This window comes from Lepidothrix coronata, unplaced genomic scaffold, assembly GCF_001604755.1.
Source record: "Lepidothrix coronata isolate B3197 unplaced genomic scaffold, Lepidothrix_coronata-1.0 Scaffold194, whole genome shotgun sequence".
Taxonomy (NCBI): Eukaryota; Metazoa; Chordata; class Aves; order Passeriformes; family Pipridae; genus Lepidothrix; species Lepidothrix coronata.
In genome coordinates, this window is record NW_016690374.1 from 104,476 (window position 1) to 125,459 (window position 20,984).

The 20,984-nt window shown below is 38.4% G+C and overlaps 1 protein-coding gene across 2 annotated transcripts in view; it reads left to right on the top strand.

Annotated features, from left to right (window-relative positions):
* Positions 1 to 20,984, top strand: part of ZDHHC20 (zinc finger DHHC-type containing 20) — a 43,524-nt gene that overhangs the window by 14,294 nt on the left and 8,246 nt on the right. For both annotated transcript variants that reach the window (XM_017831645.1, XM_017831646.1), the window contains exons 2-8: positions 1,493 to 1,519; positions 6,398 to 6,492; positions 10,416 to 10,536; positions 11,899 to 11,968; positions 13,149 to 13,181; positions 14,003 to 14,123; positions 20,302 to 20,434. In XM_017831645.1, coding sequence (XP_017687134.1) covers positions 1,493 to 1,519; positions 6,398 to 6,492; positions 10,416 to 10,536; positions 11,899 to 11,968; positions 13,149 to 13,181; positions 14,003 to 14,123; positions 20,302 to 20,434 — 600 coding nt within the window. The remainder of the gene's footprint in view (positions 1 to 1,492; positions 1,520 to 6,397; positions 6,493 to 10,415; positions 10,537 to 11,898; positions 11,969 to 13,148; positions 13,182 to 14,002; positions 14,124 to 20,301; positions 20,435 to 20,984) is intronic.

Below are 20,984 nucleotides of genomic sequence, written 5' to 3' on the forward strand. Positions count from 1 at the left end.
TACATCAGTAAAATTTCAAGCGAAAACACAGGATTTGCTTTAAAAATAATTAGACTTCTGTAGCATGTGGTGGAGTTTGACAGAAACATTGGAGGAGGCCGTGCAAGTGTCCATAACTAATGTGAAATTAAGCTGTTCTTTAGGATTGACTTCCTTGAGTTTGAAGCCAAGCGTGTTCTATTCTAAATGATAATTTCTTCCTTCCTTAGGTGGAAAGAACCAGAACCTTTTCCATTAACTTCGTAGAGACTTCCATAGACAGAGAGAGTGTGGATATTAAATAAAAGGGGGAGAAAAGGGAGGTGGGGGGGGGAGAGAGAAGAAAAGAACCCCAAAACATATCTGAACAAAAAGAGGTCATCTATAAATTGAGATAGCACCTCATTATGTCTCTTGAGGCGCAGTTGCATAATATAGTTGCAGACCATTTAACTGTAGATATCTACAGGTAAGTGAGACACATGCCACCTCTGTAACCAAAGTAACCCTTCAGAAGGAAGTCTGCAATACATACTGAAGCCCTGCAGATTTAAGACTCTAGTGTGCATCAAGTAAAAGCTCTTTCGAACTGGGGCACTCAGGCTAATAACAGTCAAAATGTCAGAACCGAGAGAGGGGAGACAGTGTGGAGTGAGGTACACTGCAGTAGCCAGGGTGTGCTCTGTTAACCTTTTAGCCATGCTGTTGACCAGAAGCTTATATTTACTGTGTAAGATGAAGAGTCAGGAAAAGATCCTTTCCTCCTAAAATTTCAGTAATTCAGTGTGCAAGGAAGAGATCCAGCAAGAGAAGTGATATCTAAGTAAATCAGTAAGTACAGCAGCTCTCTGTTCAGTGTTGTACATAAACTGATGAACTAAGTGTGAAGGTTTTGGAGAAGCCTGGGGGCAGGAGAATGTAGTAGTCAGGCAGTATACAAGGTAGATTTGAACAATAGAATTTGCTGTTGGCATGAAAGGAGATGAGGCTGTAGGAGATAGGGAAGTGGAGAGGTTTTAACTATGCCTGGAGAATTCAGGTCGGGGAAAAAAAGGTCAAAAATAGTATGTGACAGTAAGAGAGAAGTGATGGGAAAAACTAAGAGAAGGAAGTAGGTAACATAACAGTTTCAGAAGGATTTCTGTAAGAACTTTTTAATTTTCTCTTTTCCAGTGGTACACCTGTTGGCCTAGCTGTTGACTCAGAAAAATGAGCTAGATACATATCTGAAGGGGGATGTGCATAAAGTTAGTCTAATGATTGTCTGTGGAATGCGCTTGCTTCATTAGTGCAGGGAACTGCATCCCTTCAGCTCTTCCACTAACTCACCAAGCATCAAGGGCTGGCAGGAGGAATCCTAACTCCTGTTTTACCCCAGTGTTGGGTAGGGAGGCTCTACTAACACCTAAAGTATGGTCTGGAACAAATCAACTACCTCATATATCTTGCTTTTAACCAAACACTTGATTTAATACAGATTTACTTAACACTTTTTTTTTTCTCTCTCTTCCAGTTACTATTTCTTCAACTGCAGAAAAAGGTAATTTTTTAAAAATTTTTTTTGAAGATGTGAATAGCTGCTTTGCACACAAGTCCTAAGGGACATAGAATTTAAATGTGCTCCTTGATGTGTAAGCTCTGTATAGTGAGTAGATTAGTGCTAAGAAACAAGGCAAATATTGTACAGTTGAGTCTGTTTAGCTTCTAATATCACAAACTTGGGATGATGACAAGACCTGTGACTAATGCAAGTAAGGCAGCTATGATTTAGGTTTGCAAGTATTTTTAAATGGGTGCCTTGTAAGAACAGAAAAAGGAGAGGAGAGAAGGAACTGCAGCAGATCCACAAGTCCATTTTCTGTTTAGTTGAGTGACCTGAAAGACTTCTGGAAGATGAATTGTTGTTGTACTGCTTGCTATTTTCCAAACAGCTTACCAAATTCCTCAGAACCCCATTCTTTAGGACTAGTTAGAAATGTGCAAAACACAACCATTTCAAAAGTGGCTACACATTATAGTTTTAAATGTCCAAGTCAAATGGTTAGGGCCTTGTTTTGACAAATGTTACTTTAATCTTCATATTGGCTTTGGCAGATATGTGTCACGGTGAATTGTACTTACAGAGATATAAACTGACTAAAAAAAATTCTAGCGTATTATTGATGGGGTGTTTGCTTGGGAGTTCATTTCAGCTTATAAAGGAACATGAGTTGTAGATTAAGCATAGATTTGCACTTTGACTATCCACAGAGGGCTGTTTCAGACTGGTAAGAGGTTCTCACCTCTTAAATATTTTGCAAAACAGCACAGAATTGGAAGCTAATCTAGCAGTTTTCTTCCTGGTGGGGAACATGTACAAGAACACTGTAAAATGAGGGAACCTTGGCAGAATTTGTCCTCTTTCATCTTCTAATGAAGAGCTCAAAGAGTGGGAAAACCTTCAAAAGTATGAACTGTAAGCCATTCAAGATGTGAGCTTGTCTTACCCTGGGTTTTTACATCCTATTTCACTTCACAAAATTCAGCAAGTTGCTCACAAAATTCAGCAAGTTGCTGCTGTGCTTACTGTTGACCTATATATGAATAAGTTTTACTTGCTAGTTTCTTGTGGAAAAGCAAGATCCATGTCTCGGTTAAGGAAGCCTGGCAGAGCAATGATGTTGTTGTTACATAGTCAGATCTCTGGGTTTATTACAAATGCAGCACCTGTCTCACTGAACCAGGTGCTTCTAAATCTACCACAAAAGAAAAATGCTAGATTAATTAGAGAGAGTGACAGTGTCATTGGAACCTGACTGTTAGGCTTTTAATAGCTGTCACCTGCACACTTCTTGCACCTTCAATTCTGAATCATGTCATAGGCATCCTGTATGCTTGAATTTCTCAACTATGAAGGTTGATTTTAAAATGAGATGTGAAGTCTCTTTTCATTTGAAAAGAAAGCTAGCATAAGTTTTATAAAGTTCTTATAAGCTAACTCCCAACAGCCAGGAATCAACATCAGAAGAGCCAAAAGGCCAAAGTGCCAGCAACATTGCTGTGTAAATCAATAATGTGCAATCTTAACAAGTGTATTTTGCTCCATATTTCAGTGTACTACGTTCAGATCCTTTTACCCCCGTGCGTAATTGCAACCTTTGATTAAATTAGCGGTGATTTCTTCACCCCATTAAGGCTAATTTTTTCTTCATAATTTTATATTCTTGTCTGGATTTATATCCATTAGGATAGGGGAATAAAGGCAACTCTGAATCTCTCTTAACAATATAATATACTGCTGTTACATTATTACTTCTCTGTAATGTGACTTTGTCTTGGAAGTAATGTTAAGAATGATTCAGAAAAGGATGTTAAGGGCAAATCTTAGGAGGGGCTTAGCATATTTTAGGAGGATTCTGCGAACATGTCTTAAGACATTGTCTTCCTGAGGCCGTAAATTACGGTCTAGTATGCATCAGTGCCTTTAAAGAGAATTGACTTCACTCGGTCACAGCACGGCACCAAGAATCCTGGTTTGCCTTAGCTTAGCCAGGACTTCCTCATGACTCTGAGTCTGGCTAAACTGGCAGATATTGGGGTTTGAAGTTTTTGTTGTATTTTCCATCTAGCTTGTAAATACAAGAAAATGAGCTCACTAGGAATGAGCCTGGTTTTTATTTGTACTGGAAACAGATACAAGATGCTTCGGGGAGGAGCCTGCAGAGGAGATACTGCTACCCAAAGTGGAGGTTAGATGGACTGCTAAAGTAAAGCTGTCAAAAATAGTCTCTTCCCTCCCTCTCATTTCTTGGGGAGCACTGATTGTGACCTGTAATCACAGTAGGAATGGCAGCATGGGAGTGGGAAAAGAAGCAAGAATTTATTCAGAGTGGGGACAGTATGGACTACCAATTGCAGGGGCTTTCCCTGGGTGGTGCCTGTCACTGGCTACTGAAGTCAGGCCCTTGGCTTTTAATGATGGTGACAGATTGCAAGATCTCAGTTACATGAAGAGTGCAAGTGCACTTCAACAGCTGCCTCTTTCTAGTAAATACTGGTATCACTGGCACAGATCTGTACCATTGCTGCAACTAGACATGGTGCCTGTTGTTCTTTGTGCTGGGGCATTTACAGTCTGTGACAAGACTGAGGTTCTGCTGTTGGAGGTATTGTGTGTGCACTAAAAATAATCCTTCAAAAGAATCTGAATTCTGGGGGTGATTTTTATGGACAGAATAGAACTGTGGAAGTTAGTGTTGCTGTGCCCTGCTCTGCCCTGTATCTCATTTCCTCTTTCCTTCTATTCAGTTCCTCTCTCCCTTTTCTACACCAAAGTCCTGATCTGTGCCACTGATTCCACTCCAGTTTTATGCTCCTTTTCTCCTCTCTTCCAAACCATTTTCTCATGCTTTAATTGCTTAACCACATTGTGTTTGAATGTAGATTGTTTTTAATAAAAGACAATTTCTAATTTTGCAGTACCTAGTACAGTAATACACAAGTTCTTTCCTATCAGGATGACAGTTTTAGGATGGCTTTAGAAAAAGGTTTTGCTTCTTGAATTTTCCACAGCTGAAAATTTGCCAAATCTGTCTGTAAGGTTGGAGGAGTCATAGGCAAAGGTAAAAAGCATAATTCTCTGAAGAAAGCTCAAATGCAGTTTGTTTATTTTCATTGTAATAAGCCCCATGAAAATCCTGAAAGGTAATAAATTAAGATGACATCATCTGTGGCTGAGTACAAGGATTTTCTGAGCTGTGTACAAGGAGGTTCCCAAAGCTTGGAATAAAGTTTGGGAGACCCAAATTCTGCCATCCATAAAGTACATCATACACCTTCTTAAAGGACTCTTCATCTGCCTAGAAAAGTAGGCCAAGTTTCCTTTGTCTTGCAACAGAAGATAATATAAGTGAAAATAATGTAAATATTTAATATGACTTTTCTAAGAGTTGCTCTTCTGGCACAATTGATCTGTTTCCTCTTGACAAGTGGTAAAAGAAACTGCTAGAGGAAACAAGATTAGAAGAGGCTTCCTGGGTCATAAAGTCTGGTCTTTAAGGCAACCATATCACACACATCCATTAGTAAATTGTTTGAGTTCCCTGTTATAGCCACCCATGTTTCGTTGCCACTGTGACTATAATAGGACTTTTCCAGATTGTATTGTATTCCTCAGGTGATTTGAAGGAATATAATAACACAATTTTTAACTCCCAGCTAGCATGACTAGAGTGCAGTCCTCTCCAAACCCTTGTTTGGGAATTTTTACTGTCATTGATAACCAGTGCCTTCTGTAATGGCACAATATTGTGCTGTTTCTATTAGAAGTAGAAATTAAATTGAATTATGTAGGCCAGTAATCAAATTTATAATCTAGAACAGAGTTACAGCATCATCATCTTTATCCAAAAAGGTTAGTCACTTATATGCCACAGGTGAAGCTGTGTTCAGTTCTGGGGGGAGTTTTGGGGGATTTTTTTTGTTGTTGTTGATTTGGTTTTTTCCCTTCAAAATCTCTTTGGGAAAGTTCAGCAAGGCCAGGTCCAAAGGCCTGCACAGGAGTAGAGATAATCCCATGCAAAGGTACAGGCTGGGCAGAGAATGGATTGAGAGCAGCCCTGAGGGGAAAGACATGGGGGTGTTGGTTGATGAGAAGCTCAGCGTGGCTCAGCAACATGCACTTGCAGCTCAGAAGTCCAGCTGTATCCTGGGCTGCGTCAAAAGCAGCATGGCCAGCAGGCTGAGGGAGGTGATTCTGCCCCTCTTCTCCACTCTGGTGAGACCCCATCTGGAGTGCTGCATCCAGCTCTGGGATCCCAAGCACAGGAAGGACATCGACCTGTTGGAGCAAGTCCAGAGAAGGCCACGAAGATGATCAGAGATCTGGAGCCTCTCTGCTATGAAGACAGCCTGAGAAAGCTGGAGTTGTTCAGCCTGGAAAACAGAAGGCTCCAGGGAGACCTTATAGCACCTTCCAGTACCTAAAGGGCATCTACAAGAGACTTGGGGAGGGACTATTTACAAGGGCAGGTAGTGACAGGACAAGGAGGAATGGCTTCAAACTGAAAGAGGGGAGGTTTAGATTAGATACTAGGAAGAAATTCTCCATTGTGAGGGTGGTGAGGCACTGCCACAAGTTGTCTGTAGAAGTTGTGGGTGCCCCATCCCTGGAACTGTTAAAGGTCATTCTGTGATAAAAACATATTATTTTCTTGAGGAATAGCAACCATCACATTTGATGGGAGGTTTTGTTGTGTTTTTGGTTTTTTTTTTTTAAGTGAGCAGTCCTAGATTGCTAAATCTACCCAGGGAAAAGTGATTAACCTAATTGTATCAGGTGATTTGTAGTGTAGTAGTTTAGTCCTCCTCAAAGATTGGGGGTTAATTGCTTGTTCCTTTCAGCTATATTCACCAAATTCTTACTTGTGTTTTATTGCAGTTGTCTACCTTGTGGTTTTTCATCTGTCATTTGTCATGTTTATATGGTCCTATGGGAAGACAATTTTCACATCTCCTGCAACCCCCTCTAACGAGGTAAATATGTTAGAAAAATGTCAATGCCTTTTTTATAAATAGCTGAACTGTATTCAGTGATGAAACTCGTTGGCAGTACCGCATGATTCACCTTTCCCTTCTCATTATCTAAAATAGAACAGCATGACAGTGCATCATGAATGAAAATGATGAAGTTACTCTTAAAATACCATGTACTTTGTGTCATGACATTTCCTGATATGAAATGTGGGTTTAAATCATCACAGGTTTGGCAGTCATGTAAAGTGAAATGAAATAGCTGCTATGAAATAGCTTGCTCAAAACCTGGAATTTTTAAAACTGATAAATCCAGTGACAATGTTTTTATATTTCCTCTATAGGCAGTTTTGACCATTGTTTGGGTAAGAAAGAGTTGTAATGCAGTGTATACTCATGACCTGGAGGACTGAACCCTTATATTAGTAAGTCAAGGGTTAAAACTTAGGGAAAATTGAGAAGTGACTACATAAAGAAGGTTTATATAATAGCAGAAGAATGCATGATGACTGTAAGAAGTTCTGTTTTGAAAAAGAACTGTATTAATTGCAATAAGCCTAAAATGGATTACCTTGTTTTCTGTTTTCTTTAATGTGTGTGTTTGTAAGGATTAAATACTGGCACCAAATTTAAAATACTTCCATTCTCTTCCTTGTTTTTAGAAAGTTTTTTAAACTGGCTAAACTGTTTGAGGCTTTGGTTGCTCTGTGGGTGTTGAATTTTTAATCTGTTTTTGGCAAGACTGATGTTTAGTGCTAATGTCAACCTGAAACATTTTTGAGAAGAGTTAAACCCATGCTTCAAAGGAAAAGCAAACACTGCTCTGCAGTGTTTAATTATGGCTTTAAGGTCTTCTGTGTGCTAAAGCTACAGAATATAAAGTGTAAAAAAGCTAAACACTATTCTGCTGTTAAGCTAAGCACTAAAAGTAAACAAAGCTGTTGAAGGATCTGGAGCACAGTCCATTGGGGAGCATCTGAGGGATCTGGAGGTGTTTAGCCTGGAGAAAAGGAGGCACAAGGAGGACCTTATCACTCTCTACAATTACCTGAAATGAGGTTGTAGTGGGATGGGGGTCAGTCTCTTCTCCCAGGTAACAAGTGACAAGTCAAGAGGAAATGGCCTCAAGTAGTGTCAGGTGAGGCTTAGATTGGATATTAGGAAGAATTTCTTCACTGAAAGGCTTGTTGTGAAGCATTGGAACATGCTGCCCAGAGAAGTGGTTGAGTCCCCATCTCTGGAGGTCTTTAAAAGATGAGCAGATGAGGCACCTGGGGACATGGTTTAGTGGTGGACTTGGCAGTACTGGGTTAATGGCTGGACTCGATGATCTTAGAGGTCTTTTCCAACCTAAATGATTCCATTAATTGCTAAACCGAAAAATTCAAAGGGACTTGTCTTCAAGGTGATTGGTTTTGCTTTATCTGGAATGGTTCTGCAAGAAAATTACAAAGTAATTAGTATGTTAGCTAATTAAAATGTGGTTGGAAGTGTGTTATTCTACTTTTTATAAAGCTGTATATGAACTAGAGCTTCTCATAAAGCTAATGCTTAATAACTTTTAATGTCTGCTTGAATTCTTCATTAATAGAAAACTTCTTCTGACAGTACTTACCCTGTACTTACAGTAATGTTGTAGCAAGCTTTTCATATTCAGCAAGTGAAAGGGATGGTTTGGGCATATGGCATGTGATGACTTCTTTGTGTATCAACTTTGGGGGGAAATCAGATTTAATACAATTTTCTTCTACAGCTGACTTTAAACAGAAAAAAAGAGAAAAAAAAACCCATCCCACCATAACTACAAAAAAAAAAAAGCACACACAAAATTTTTTTTTTTTAAAAAGCACAAAACCCAACCAAATTAAAAACCTAGCACCACTTTTTCTGTGTCTGGGCAAATCCCTTCTGTTCATGTACCAATGAGTAATTTATGCTGGTTATACTTAAAAACAAAGCCAGACTTCAGAATCTCTCCATTGTGTGAGTGTGTCAACGTATATATTTTTAGTCATTCAAATTAGCCATTCTTGCAAAACAAATAGCATCCTGTGATCTTACTATTGAACTAAAAAAAGATTGTGCAGCTGCTGTTGTCTTGGTGTAATCCCTGTACATTTGTCATAAGAAAGAACAATCAACATTATACAAAGAAAGAGGAAGGAAACAAAGGGATTCTTTCTGTTTTCAATAAGAACTGCTGGAACCTCATTGGAAATTCTGTTTGCTGTGTGGTAACAGACAACTTTTGATGTCTTTGAAGGTGTCCTACCATTGTCCAAAGAGACTGTGGTCTCATGGCCCTATTAATTTCTGAAATTAAAACAGAAATGTAGCTTTTGGGAAAATTAAAATCCTATCCAGGATTTTTAGAGTAATATTACAATGTTACTTGCACAAATTTTAAAAAAGTTTTAAATCTTGTGATTTGGTTCCTTTTTTGTGCATTAACGGTTTGCCATGGAAATGTCATCTAGAAGTAGTACTCATATTTCTTGCAAACTCTACTTGGTTGCAGGCCATAGAGACAGGCATTGGGTCAGCTGTCAGACTAAAATGGGTAGTAGGTATGAAGGCATATCACAGCACTGTTTGCTGGAATGATGCTTTACATCTGTCTTAAACTTTTGATGTGACCATCTCCAGTTTTCATACTTGAATAAATATCTGAGTGATTAAGATTGAATAATGAGGTCAAGCTCTTGGTGATGACTGAAATGTTAAACTTTAATTTCACCCTTTGCATAGATTAATTCTAGTGTCCAATTATTAAAAAGGGCATTATTTAAACATGTTTCATGTTTCACCCTTGAAGGGTGGGTAGGTTCAATAACTGAGGTGGTGCTATATGTGACAGGAGGCTTAACTAGATTCTGTGAGCTATGAGGCAGCTTGTTTGCATTCTGGGTTGGGAAACAGCACAGAGAAATTGCAACACTGTCTTACTGCTCCCTTTTCTGTCAGGGGAGTCTTCATTGTTGCTTGCCAACTGACTGTAATCCAAAAGAGGAAAAACTACAACATGAGGGAAAAATCCATGTGAACTAATCATGCACATGTTTTTGGTAGGACAATACGGTCATATTAAATCACACTGAGCCAGTTTTTGTTCCAGCTGCACACATAGCATTTTCCACTCATTACCATGAATACTTTGTCTATGTTTGCTCATAAAAAGGGCTCTTGTAGTCCGTGCAGGAAGCTAAGACTTTAGAAGTTCTTTGAAACAGAAAAATACCAAAAGAAATAGTGAGTTCAGCCCCCACCGCAAGGGGCCTTGTCAGCACACTGGGTTTTGTAGGTCTTACTGGTAAATAGTATTTCAGCAGATACCAAACTAAGTGTTTCACAAATGAGTAAATAGTCTCCAAGTTCTTCTGGTAAAGGCCTACATTTCAGTGAGGTTTCAGCAAGAATACTACTCCTAAGTAAAAATTTCAGTTAAACTCTTTTAGCTTCTATGCTGAAGCGATGAAGCCCACCACAACCCCTCTACCTGCCTTTTTTTCCCCCCATCTGGTTTGTACTCCTGTCTACATTAGAGAGGAAGTGGGATAAGGGAACTTTAATGCCTTGTAGCAGCAAGGGACTGTTGTGCCTTCCTCTTGTTCACAGATCACTTAATTCATGCTTATCGGGAACTAAAGGAAAGTTCCCACCTTAAAACTCGCTCTGAGTCTTTACCTTCCCTTGTGTTGAGGAGAAAATGCTATAGATAATGGAACAGAGATAAAGATTATTTTCTTTAAAATACATCCAGGAACATCATGGACTTTTAAGGATCTCCTGTAATTCTTGTAGCAGTCTTTTTTTCTTTATGTGGCACTTTTTGGTCAGTGGGTAAGGGGATCTGAAAGATCTTTTCCTTGGAACACAAGGTAATAATTAATCTCTTCCCTCCATTCTATTTTCTCCATCCCTTCTAGTTCAGCTTGTCAAAAGCTGATAAAGAACAATATGAAAAAGAAGAGAGACCAGAATCCCAGCAGGAGATTTTGAGAAGAGCTGCCAAAGACTTGCCTATCTATACGACAACAGCATCGAGAGGTGAGATATAAAGATCATTCTATGCTCCTGAAGTTACTAGTTTTAATTCAGTGAAATTCATTTATGTCACTGAATGAACAGTCTATTAAGCACATATTGCAAACACTGTGACCTTGTTTTGTTATTTGTTTGGGCCAATGTTTAATTCCCCCAAGAGAAACTGCAGTCCTTTTTCTGGGGATCTCAACATAAAGCCACTATTTGGAATTTTAAAAAAAAATCACCTTCTAGCAAGCTGATGACGACATTTATCTCTAGTTGTTGCTATTAAAAATAAATGCAGCAAAGAAATATAGCTAACACAGCCAGGGAAAATTAAACTTATTGCTCAATTTTATAATCACTTTTATCCCCACTTTAAACTTCTCTTTCTGAATTGTTTTGGTTCAGCAGGAGGAGAAATGTACTGAAGATCTTAACGTACTTTTACAATTTACAAACAAATAAATGTTATTTCATTCCCATCTGTAATTCAGTGCAGAGTTAGTTATGGGCTATTTCTGTATTTGCCTTTAATACATATAGGCATTTTTATTTCAACTTATATATGAATATCTGTGAAAGTGCTGTCTTATACATATGTATATTCTTTGAAAACCTATAGCTTTTTCATATCTATATCTATATATATTTTTTTTTCTAGCAACCCTGTAGAATTTTCAAAAGCATGAACTATTTGGAATAACTGTTAGTGAAATTTACTGTGACTTTTCCAAACAAAATCTAAGGACACCTGGCTCTTTCGAATACAAGCTTCCCTTTAAGGGAATCCCAGTCTTAAGTTCCTGGAGTGGTCTGGGAAGCTGTTGCCAGCTCTTATCAATACTGTTCAGCTGTAGGTGTTGGCTTTCCTCCTCCTTTCAAACTGCCTCTGCTGGTGTCTTATTTCCATTAAGAAAAGCCTGAAGGCTTGTTTAAAAATATCCAGGAAAGATGAAGAAGAACTGATTTACTGAACAGTCTACTAGACTGCTGTTTAGTAAAAACGATAGAGAAAGCCATTTGGAAGGTTGGCTTGCTGAAAGAATGTTGTTTCACAATGGGATGCCTGAGTACCCTGTGCAGAAGTAAAAGGGGATCAGTGCCAGAAGATGAAGGATGGGAAGACTTGGGAGCCAAAGAGTAAATGAAAATGGAGTCAGTACTGTGTAGTCATAGTTTGTTTTAAATGCTTTTATATCTTATATTTCTTTAAAAAAAATCAAAACTACATATTGTATGAGAGTAGGTACATGACAGTCTTTGAGAACAGGTGTGGCGGGGAAGGGCAGGAAGCTCTTGAAGATTCAGTTCATGTTAAGGGGGAAAACTTTTATTAGATTGAATCAGTTCTAATGACTTGACCCTTACACTTGAATGCAGCAATCAGATACTGCGATCGATGCCAGCTAATCAAACCTGACCGCTGCCACCACTGTTCTGCATGTGACGTGTAAGTTACTGAATCTGAAATTATGGAGTTTCTCTCTCCTGCAGTCATCACTTTAGTGTGTTCATGTCTTCACTGTGTCAGCCCTTGCATAACAGTTACGATTTGTTCTTTCTCAAACCCTCAACACTTGGATTTCATGAAAGAGCAAAGTTCCTTCTGTTGGCGCAATATTATGGTACAGCATCATTGTCTAAAATGGCAGAACTTTTTAAGAAACCTGCTTGTAGCTTTTTGAAACAGAGCTTATATTAAAAAATAAAGAAACTAAAAAGTAAAAAATCATAGACTGAAACTAAAGGCTTGAGATACCAGCCCCAGCAAATGCATATTATCCAACTTTTTATCTTGCTTCTGCAGCCTTGAAACAGATGTGTGCTACTAATAACACTAAAAATCTTTATCTCAAAGATTGACAGTGGAATCACATGCCTTAACCATTCCAAAGACATCACTGCTATTCCCTGCTTTCATTCTGAATCATCAGAGAAATCTGTACAAGCACTGAAAACTGAGGCTATGCATGAGACTTCAGTAGGCTGAACTTGAGGAAATCTAGTTAACTGAGGAACTTAATACACATCTTTTGGCTAAAATCAAGTTTATTAGCAAATACAATGAATGTCTCTGTCTGAAATGTCTAGTATCTGTCCTTACACTAAAACGTGATTAAAATGGCATGTGGACTGTTCAAATTATCCACTGCACTGCTCTTTTCCTCAATTAGCTTTAAAAAAAAACCTACCAAGCAGCAAAAAAAAAACCCCAAACGGTAGCAGATACAGCCCTAAGGTTGACTTAGTTGAAGTGAATGCCAGACTAACATACTTATCCACACAGCACCGAAAGGTCCTTTGGATTTGTTTCCTCTCAGTGTGCACATAAAATTAGTGTGGCTTAATGAACTGGTATGTGGTGTTGCTCAGTAATGCTCCCCATGCTAATTTAAGAAACTCTCTTCATAATTTTTCTGAATCTCAGTTGGTCTTTTTGGGTGAAAAAGTGGCTGCTCTAATATAGAGAATTGGCATTACTGAGAAGTACTTAAAAGATACAGTGGGGCAAAATACTTCAAAAAATAAATAAATAAAAGCCAATCCCCAAGCCTGTAGAAGCTAAAATTATGTGTCTTAGAAACAAAATGTGGTTTTTGCTTTAACTTGCTGGAAATTATCTCTTTCAGATGTGTACTAAAAATGGACCACCACTGTCCATGGTAAGTTTATTTAAAAAAAAAACAACTCAGTATAATAATAATAATGAATTAGATACTGCTTCAAAAATGCAACTTTGAAGTAAAACTTGATTTTCATAGAATTTCTTTAATATGTGAAAATAAACCTTGTTCCTAATGTGTGTTGCAGTGTAGAGTTGTAAGCCCACTAGTCCAAATCATGCAGTTTCTTCTTATGTAGGAGAAACTTTGGCTTTAAGAGACCTATGAGAAAAAGCATTTATTTATTTTGTTTGCTCTGGTATTGTTACCAGGAGAGGAGATACCTTCTACAGTGTGAAAATCAGTTCTTGATTATAGATGTTACAAATGACCCACTCGGACAGTTACTCTTCTGCAGTTTGTATTCACTGGTTGACACTAAAAATATTATCTGCTATCACTACGAAAAATACTGCTATCAGTAGTTGACTTAGAGGTGGGTTTGTAACCAAAGCAACATCCATTGAAATTGATGGAGAGGTTTATTTTGCCTTCCATGATGACTGCAGTTAGTTCATAGCGTGAGATACTTCCTGTACAGACTGTATGAATCATAACACTTTACCAGCTCGTGTCCTGTCCTGTAGAATCATGGGGGCAAAATCTATGTGAAGGGCCCAGATCAGTTTGCTGGAGGAAAGAGATTTCCTTCAACACTAGTGGCTTAAAATGCTTCTGAAACACTAGTGCCAAAATGTTTCGGACATACCACTTGCCATCATACACATTATGCTCTGCAGAAGCTGAATGTATTGTGGGGTTTTTGTTTGTTCTATTTTTTGTATATCCTAGTAACCTCTTTCTCTTTCCCCTCCTTCTAGGGTGAATAATTGTGTGGGATTTTCTAACTACAAATTCTTCCTCCTGTTTTTAATGTATTCCTTACTGTACTGTCTGTTTGTTGCTGCTACAGTCTTGCAGTACTTCATAAAGTTTTGGACAGTAAGTTCTAAGGCTTTTTTTTGTTTGTTGTTCATTTGTATAATCCTGCATGTGTTATTGGAGGCTGCATCAGCATGTTGTCACTCACCATTTACTCTGTTCTGTGGTTCATTATCATTAACAACATCAATCAAAGTGACTGAAGCAGAAGAACCTTCTGAATATTAATGAATTAAATGTATTACACTGCCCAGGATGAGTTAACTGGGGGAGAAAGTTTGGATGAGGACACTGTGCAATTTCCCTGCTCTGTCAAAATTGAGTGGCACAGCTTGGGTTTTTTGAGACTATGGAATATAGATATGTAGATAAAGAAAGAACTGGCCATATCAAACAATTACATGTATATGTGTGTGTGTGTGTGTGTGTGTGTGTGAATCACATGGCTGGGCTTCGCGAACGAAGATTTGGGTGTAGATATATATACATCTATATATAACAATACTGACAAATGTGAAATATAAGTAACAATTTTATATCTTCCTAGACTTGTCTATGGACAATCTGCTTCCAGATAAGGCAGAATAATTTCTTGGGAACTGACTAAGCTGTGTTTTGGAGTCCCTTCATAGGCATGTCTAAACTTCATTTTAGTAGCTTTTGTTGATCTGATATGGGTAGAATGCTAAGATATATACAGTGTGAATGCTGTACATCTTCCTCACAGCTATTATCAGTTGTCAAATGATTGATACACATATGTGCATCTTAGTGGATTTAATAACATTTATGTCAAGGGCAACCATCCTTGTATGTCAGTCTTATTTTCCTCCTATCAGTTTTGTTCCAGTCACATTCCAGGCTGAACAGAGTGTCTTCTGTACTTGTTCCCTTTCATCTACAAAAACTTGTACTGTACCTTCCTATCTCTAGGCTGAAGTGCTGGTGTAGGAATTCCCTTAATCTGTTTCCATTAACTAGCATATGAAAAATTACTCTTAGTGGAAGGGTCTCCATCACATCTTTCTCAGTAAATAACAGCACATATTTCTTAGATGCTAGTTGCTGTCAGAGTAACTCGGAAAAGCAGTCATTGTCTGCAGCAGTAGAAGTAATCTTGATTGGAGCAAAATGTTGCTGTTGTGTCAGGGTAAGAGAAGCTTGATCATGTATTCAGGATAGCTGTACTTTGAGACAGTTGGCATTAGGTAAGATAAATGGTGTAAAAAAGTATGTTTGTTTGTGTTCATCTAAGCCTGTGGGTCTGATCTGCCAAAGTACTGTGTTTTTATTAGTCTGTCAGTTCTTTACAGAGGCCTGTCACTGGAGAGCAAGGAAGTATGTGGGCATTGAGCTGTCAGTACTGTGAGATGAAAGCCATAAATGTGTTTGTCAGTCTATGCTGTGGCTTGACAGATTCTGCTGTTCAGTCTTGCTTGACTATAAATAGTTAAATTTTTAATTTGTGAATGTGCTATTCCCAAACATCTGCCTGGCTGCTTTCCAGTGCTTTGTATGCAATTTCTAGTGAAACTGTAGATGCGCTCTTACATATTTACCAGTCCGTGCCTTCTCATCTTACTTCATAAGTGTTAGTGCAACTAAAGTCCACAGGACAACTGAGTACAAAGAACATTTAATACCAGCATTTGCAGCAAGACTCTTCCAAAGCCCATCGGACACGACAGTGAAGTGGACTCTTGAGCAGAGGAAGTAAACTTAAGAGGGATTATTTTTTTATTATTGATTTAGTTGTTACAAATGCTTCCTGCAAGAATGGGCTACTTCTGAAATTTAACAATAGACAATGTAGTTGTGTGCTTGCACTTCTTGCTTTCAGTTCTGGATATTTCCAGTATGGAATCTGGTGATGCCCTGATCTTACCATTAGAGTAGATCTCTGACTCACTTTACTCATATTAAGTCACTCAGTCCACAAAGCCAATATTCCTCTGATCTTAGAACCGCCTGATAAAAGTATATTTCCAAAAAGAGACAGCAGCACCATAATCGTGTAGGCTTGCAAAATGTTGTATGTGTCTTGTATGTAAGCTTTTAGGCAAGTGCTGTTATCTGCAGAATAGAGTTCTGGAAGCTTCTCTCTACGTCTGTATCCAAACCAAAGCAGAATGCTGCTGACGTATGCTATCTGTAGACTGCTTCAGTATATTGCTAGTGCTCAGCTTTGTCTGCTACAGCATCAGACAGATTGCTGTTTCGACTTTTGCTGTTGAGTCTCTCTAGATGTTGCTTTTCCCCCTAAACTTGAGTATCAGAAATGGTATAACTTCAGAAGGTTTTTTGCTTCCTCATAGATGCTTTACAGAGACCGTGCAACAAACTGCTGGATATATTTAGTGCTGGGAAGGAATATGGACTGCTTCTTGGAGAGTGTAGCCTTGGTCACTTCAGAACTTGTAATGAGGTTGTGGAGGTGTATGTGCTAACTACACAAATTTAGCAATCCATTGTTTTGCACTGTGGATAATATTTGCGTAGAGACATGATGTGCATACGCAGATACTTGGAAATATTGTGAGACGTGCACACCTACTGAACTCTTCTGTTGAAGAAAGTCGATGTGTTTCCCAATGGGCACATGCAAGACTTTTACATAGCACCTTTCATGTTCTATGCAGAATTGCTGAAAAAAGGTCCTGATGCTGTTCATACAGTGGTGCAGCAACCACACTGGCCAGAAACGTTTACCACAGCTTGCACCCTAATGCTGCTGTTAAGATCTGTTTTGTAGATCAAGGAAACATGACTGATTTCTTTATTTATACTCATAAGTACTTTTCCTATACTCATGTAACTTTTATTTCTACCTAGGAAATTGTTAAAGATAAGCAGATAACACATCAGTTTAACCAAATGGATTTGACACAAACACCAGCACTGGCTGAACGCCCAGTCCTTGATCCCTTGTTTACATAGTGCATGGTGGTGCTTCCCAGCTTATATTTGTATCTACTCTTATTCTTTCTGCACTCCCTCCTCCTTGAAACTGTTCTATTTTCCAGTTGTTTTCAGTGTCTTTCATTGTCCTCCAAATTAATTTGCAATCCTAAGTTTAGCTAATTCAAGGATATGATATGTGTTCCGGGTGGATGGCACATGCTTCTGCAAAACTTCCATTGTATTAAGAGCAGCACAAAAAAACCCCCTCATTCCTCTTGCACATACACTAAGGACATAGACCACATCGAAGGGTTTAATCAAGCTCAGACAGCACTTTTTTGTTTGGGGGGTTTTGTGACCTGACACATGCTCAAATGACTCTGTTCTTGTGAAGGGGTTTGTAGGGGACTCTTTACAATAGGGACTGGCTTCAGTCTATTATGTGTGCTAAGTAATTCAAATTTTATTGTGAAAATTGCTTCCTTTTGTAAGCTCTACAGCTCTCTCACCTGCAAGTCTGTGTTCTGTGCTGCTGCTGAGCATAATGACTTTAAATAACCCATGTGTGAAGTTTCACTCTCTTTTCACATGCTGGGGCATGTGGACCGCTACTAGAACACCACTGTGAATAAGCCTGTTATACATACTCAAAGACTGCAGGCTTCTCTCCAGGAAAAACTGGCCTTTTTTCAAAGATGCTTCAGTTCTGCAACTGTCATTCAAGAACTTACAACCAGTGGCTGAAGCGGGGTAGTCAGAAGAGGTAAATGCTCCTTGAGGATCATGCAGATCAATCATGCATGACGCAAAAAACCCTTCTCCAGGTTTATAGAGCTACTGAATTAGGAAGATACAACTGAAATAGATTTTCTGGCCCACAGAAAACACAAAGACTAAGCTGCTGCTGCTGCTCTTCGAGCTTCAAAATCAACTGACCTGAGAATTCTTTGTAGAAAACTATTTTGGTTAAATATGCAATTCCAAAAGAGTCATAGAAATACAGGTCGCAAAAATCAGTTAGGAAATTGAGGAATACCACAGTGTGCTCTGAGGTAGGAAAAATCATTATCACTTCCAGATGAAGTTTAGGAATAAGCAGTAATTGGAGTATTTTGCTAGCCTGCATTTCAGGGGATCACATAATGCAACATGTCCCTACTGCAGGGGGAAGACAAAAATTGTAAGTAAATGAGTAATACAACAGGCAGTAAATAAGGAGACTGAATTTAGATGGCAGTTTAGAGAGCTGGACTCTGCTTATCATTTGCTTATGTAGCATGATCTGGCTGTAGCCAGCATTTTTGAAAACACTGTACATCTGCCAGACTCCAAGGTCAATCCCTGGGCTCTCCCTAGGCTTTCTACACAGATTAATGTAGCTTAAAAGCCATACATCTTGCCTATAACAGATTCACTAAGTGCTAGCATCTTAGCTAGGATGGCTACCACTCTTTAGGTGTAAAGTTTGGAATTTAAAAATGAATTTAAACTAACTTTTCCTGTTTCTTCCTTTATTTTTTTAAGTACTGGTTCAATTTCAGATGTTACGCTAAAGATACATCCTAAAAACATCTCTGTATTGAAGGAAGTTGGGAGGCATTAAAACTGTACTGATGTGTTATGGTTTTTTTTTAAACAAAGAAATATGTGCAAAGAACGGCAATTTATTTTTTATAGTTTTGGCTGAAGTTACATCTAATGGTAATAGATATGTTCTGAAGTCAGAAAAAATTTGTAATTAATAGACCATTACTTTATACCTCAGGAGTATTCTGAGCTTTTCAGACTTTTATGAATGGTTTTATCCTACAGAATATTCACATAAATCTTATTTGTGATGGAAACAACTAGCAAAGAAGGCACTTGTTGTAGTTGTGCTGTTCAAGCTGAGGAACCACATGAAAGTAGTGATCCAGTTACAATCTGAATAGCAGTACTTCCATGCTTCAGTAGAAAATTTTATGCCTTTGAAGTTAGTAGTGTGCTCTTACCTACTGTTTCCTCCATTCTTTTGGAGAACAGGGGCTAAAACTGCTGATGGGCGTTGGAACTCGGCATGTCCGAGAGCGCATTTGCACACCAGCCATTTTGTTCTTATCAAAGCCTGTGCTGTTTTCAAACGCTTCATCTTAACATAATACTAGTGTTTAATAAATTGTCTTTGTTTGCGCAAAGCTTTGCCGCAGGAAAGCTGCAGAGAATTGTCCAAAGGTAAAATCCAATATTGCTGTAATTATTTAAATGCTGTTCCTACTGTAATTTTTCTAGTCCAGTCATTAATGGTAGCTATTTACACCATCATAGAAGGAAGGAGACTTGTAATCTGTTGCCTGTGATTACAGGCAGCGTACAGGGATATGGATATACCTATGTGCACTTGATCTTGATTGAAATGTATTTTAGTCTAAAAAGAAAGTCAGCCTTAGATAAATGGGTATACTGAATGCGCTAATGGAAAAAGTAATGGCAGTAATGCTAACTAAACAACTGAATAAAAATAGCCTCTCTGCTTTCATAGTGCTGTTAAAGGTCAACTGCTTACAAGTATTGTGATTTTGAGGCTATAGAACTGGAATAGTATTGTTGCAAATCCCAATGGCCTTTTGAAAGCAGAAGCCTAAAAATAGTTGGGAGTGGAATCAACTATCTGATATGGGTGTTTTTTTCTATAGTGATTGTACTGAAATTCTTGTTTTTTACATAGATTTCTGGTGAATCACTTCTACCTGATCAGACATGGCAGATTTGTTTCACTGCGTGCATGCTCGTTGTTGCTTAAACTGTAGAGGTCATCAAAAATTGAAGATCTATTCCATATCTTGTCTAGGACTTGTTCAGTCTTAGAAACATAATATGACAACCATTTCCTTTTTACATTCATTACACCAGTTCAGAATTAGATTCAGTATTATTACCTTGCCAGGAAAAGGTTTGGATGGGTTTTTTGCCTTTTTTTTTTTTCCTTCAAAGAAAATTATTTTGGAAATATTTTTCCCATGTCTCTGTGGCTGTTACTGCAGTTAACATTGTTTAGTATAGGAAATGTTTTGCCTTGCCCCGTACTGCGCATTTAAAAACCACAGATGAACATATATATGCACTTGTGCTACTGAACTCGAGGGGAAGGAGTACTCATGAGATTGAAAGGCTGTTGTACACCAGTTTAACATGACATGAAAGGAAAGCTGGGCTTGGTTTGCTTTTTTTTTTTTTCTATTTGAAAAGCGAGGTGAAAGACCTATAGCAGAGTGGGTGTGGCAGAAAGTGTTCAGCAACAATACTGTGGTACTTGCTGGGAAATGTTAACATATTAACCTCTTTCTCTCTTTCTCCACAGAATGAATTGCCAGATACCCATGCAAAGTTCCACGTACTATTCCTTTTCTTTGTGGCAGCCATGTTCTTCATCAGCATACTGTCACTCTTCAGCTACCACTGCTGGCTAGTTGGCAAAAACAGATCAACCATAGGTCAGTTAATGGGAATATGGAACTTTTCCTTGTCCAGAAAACAGACGATTCGATGAGAATATGATGCCTACATGATGTGCCATCAAATATAAACTCAAATTTTAAATACTGGGCAATAAGAAGCAGATTTGGTGGAAGTAATTAAAGGTGAAAGATACAGGGAAATAAAGCCTGTGTAGGGTTCCTCTGCTGGAGCCAAGCATTCAGATTCATGATGACTGTTCATTTCTTTTGTTTGTATTTTTGAGACCTCTGCGGCACTGTTGGGTGCATTTTTGTTGGGTTTTTATATCGTGTGAAGTATGTAACCCAGTTGCTACTTGCCACTCTCTTGTTCTAATATTTTGAGTAGCTGGGTGGCCCCAGCCAAGTCAAAGGCTCTAGTATGGATATATACAACATTTTGAACTAGTTCCAAAAGAGTATTCTTAAATCCTGTGAAAGAATATGGACCTCATTATTAGGAAGTAGCTTGTAAAAGCAGTGTGATAAAAATGTTCACTGATGTGCACTGATGCACATTTCCCAAATTTCTATGCCTAAATGTTTT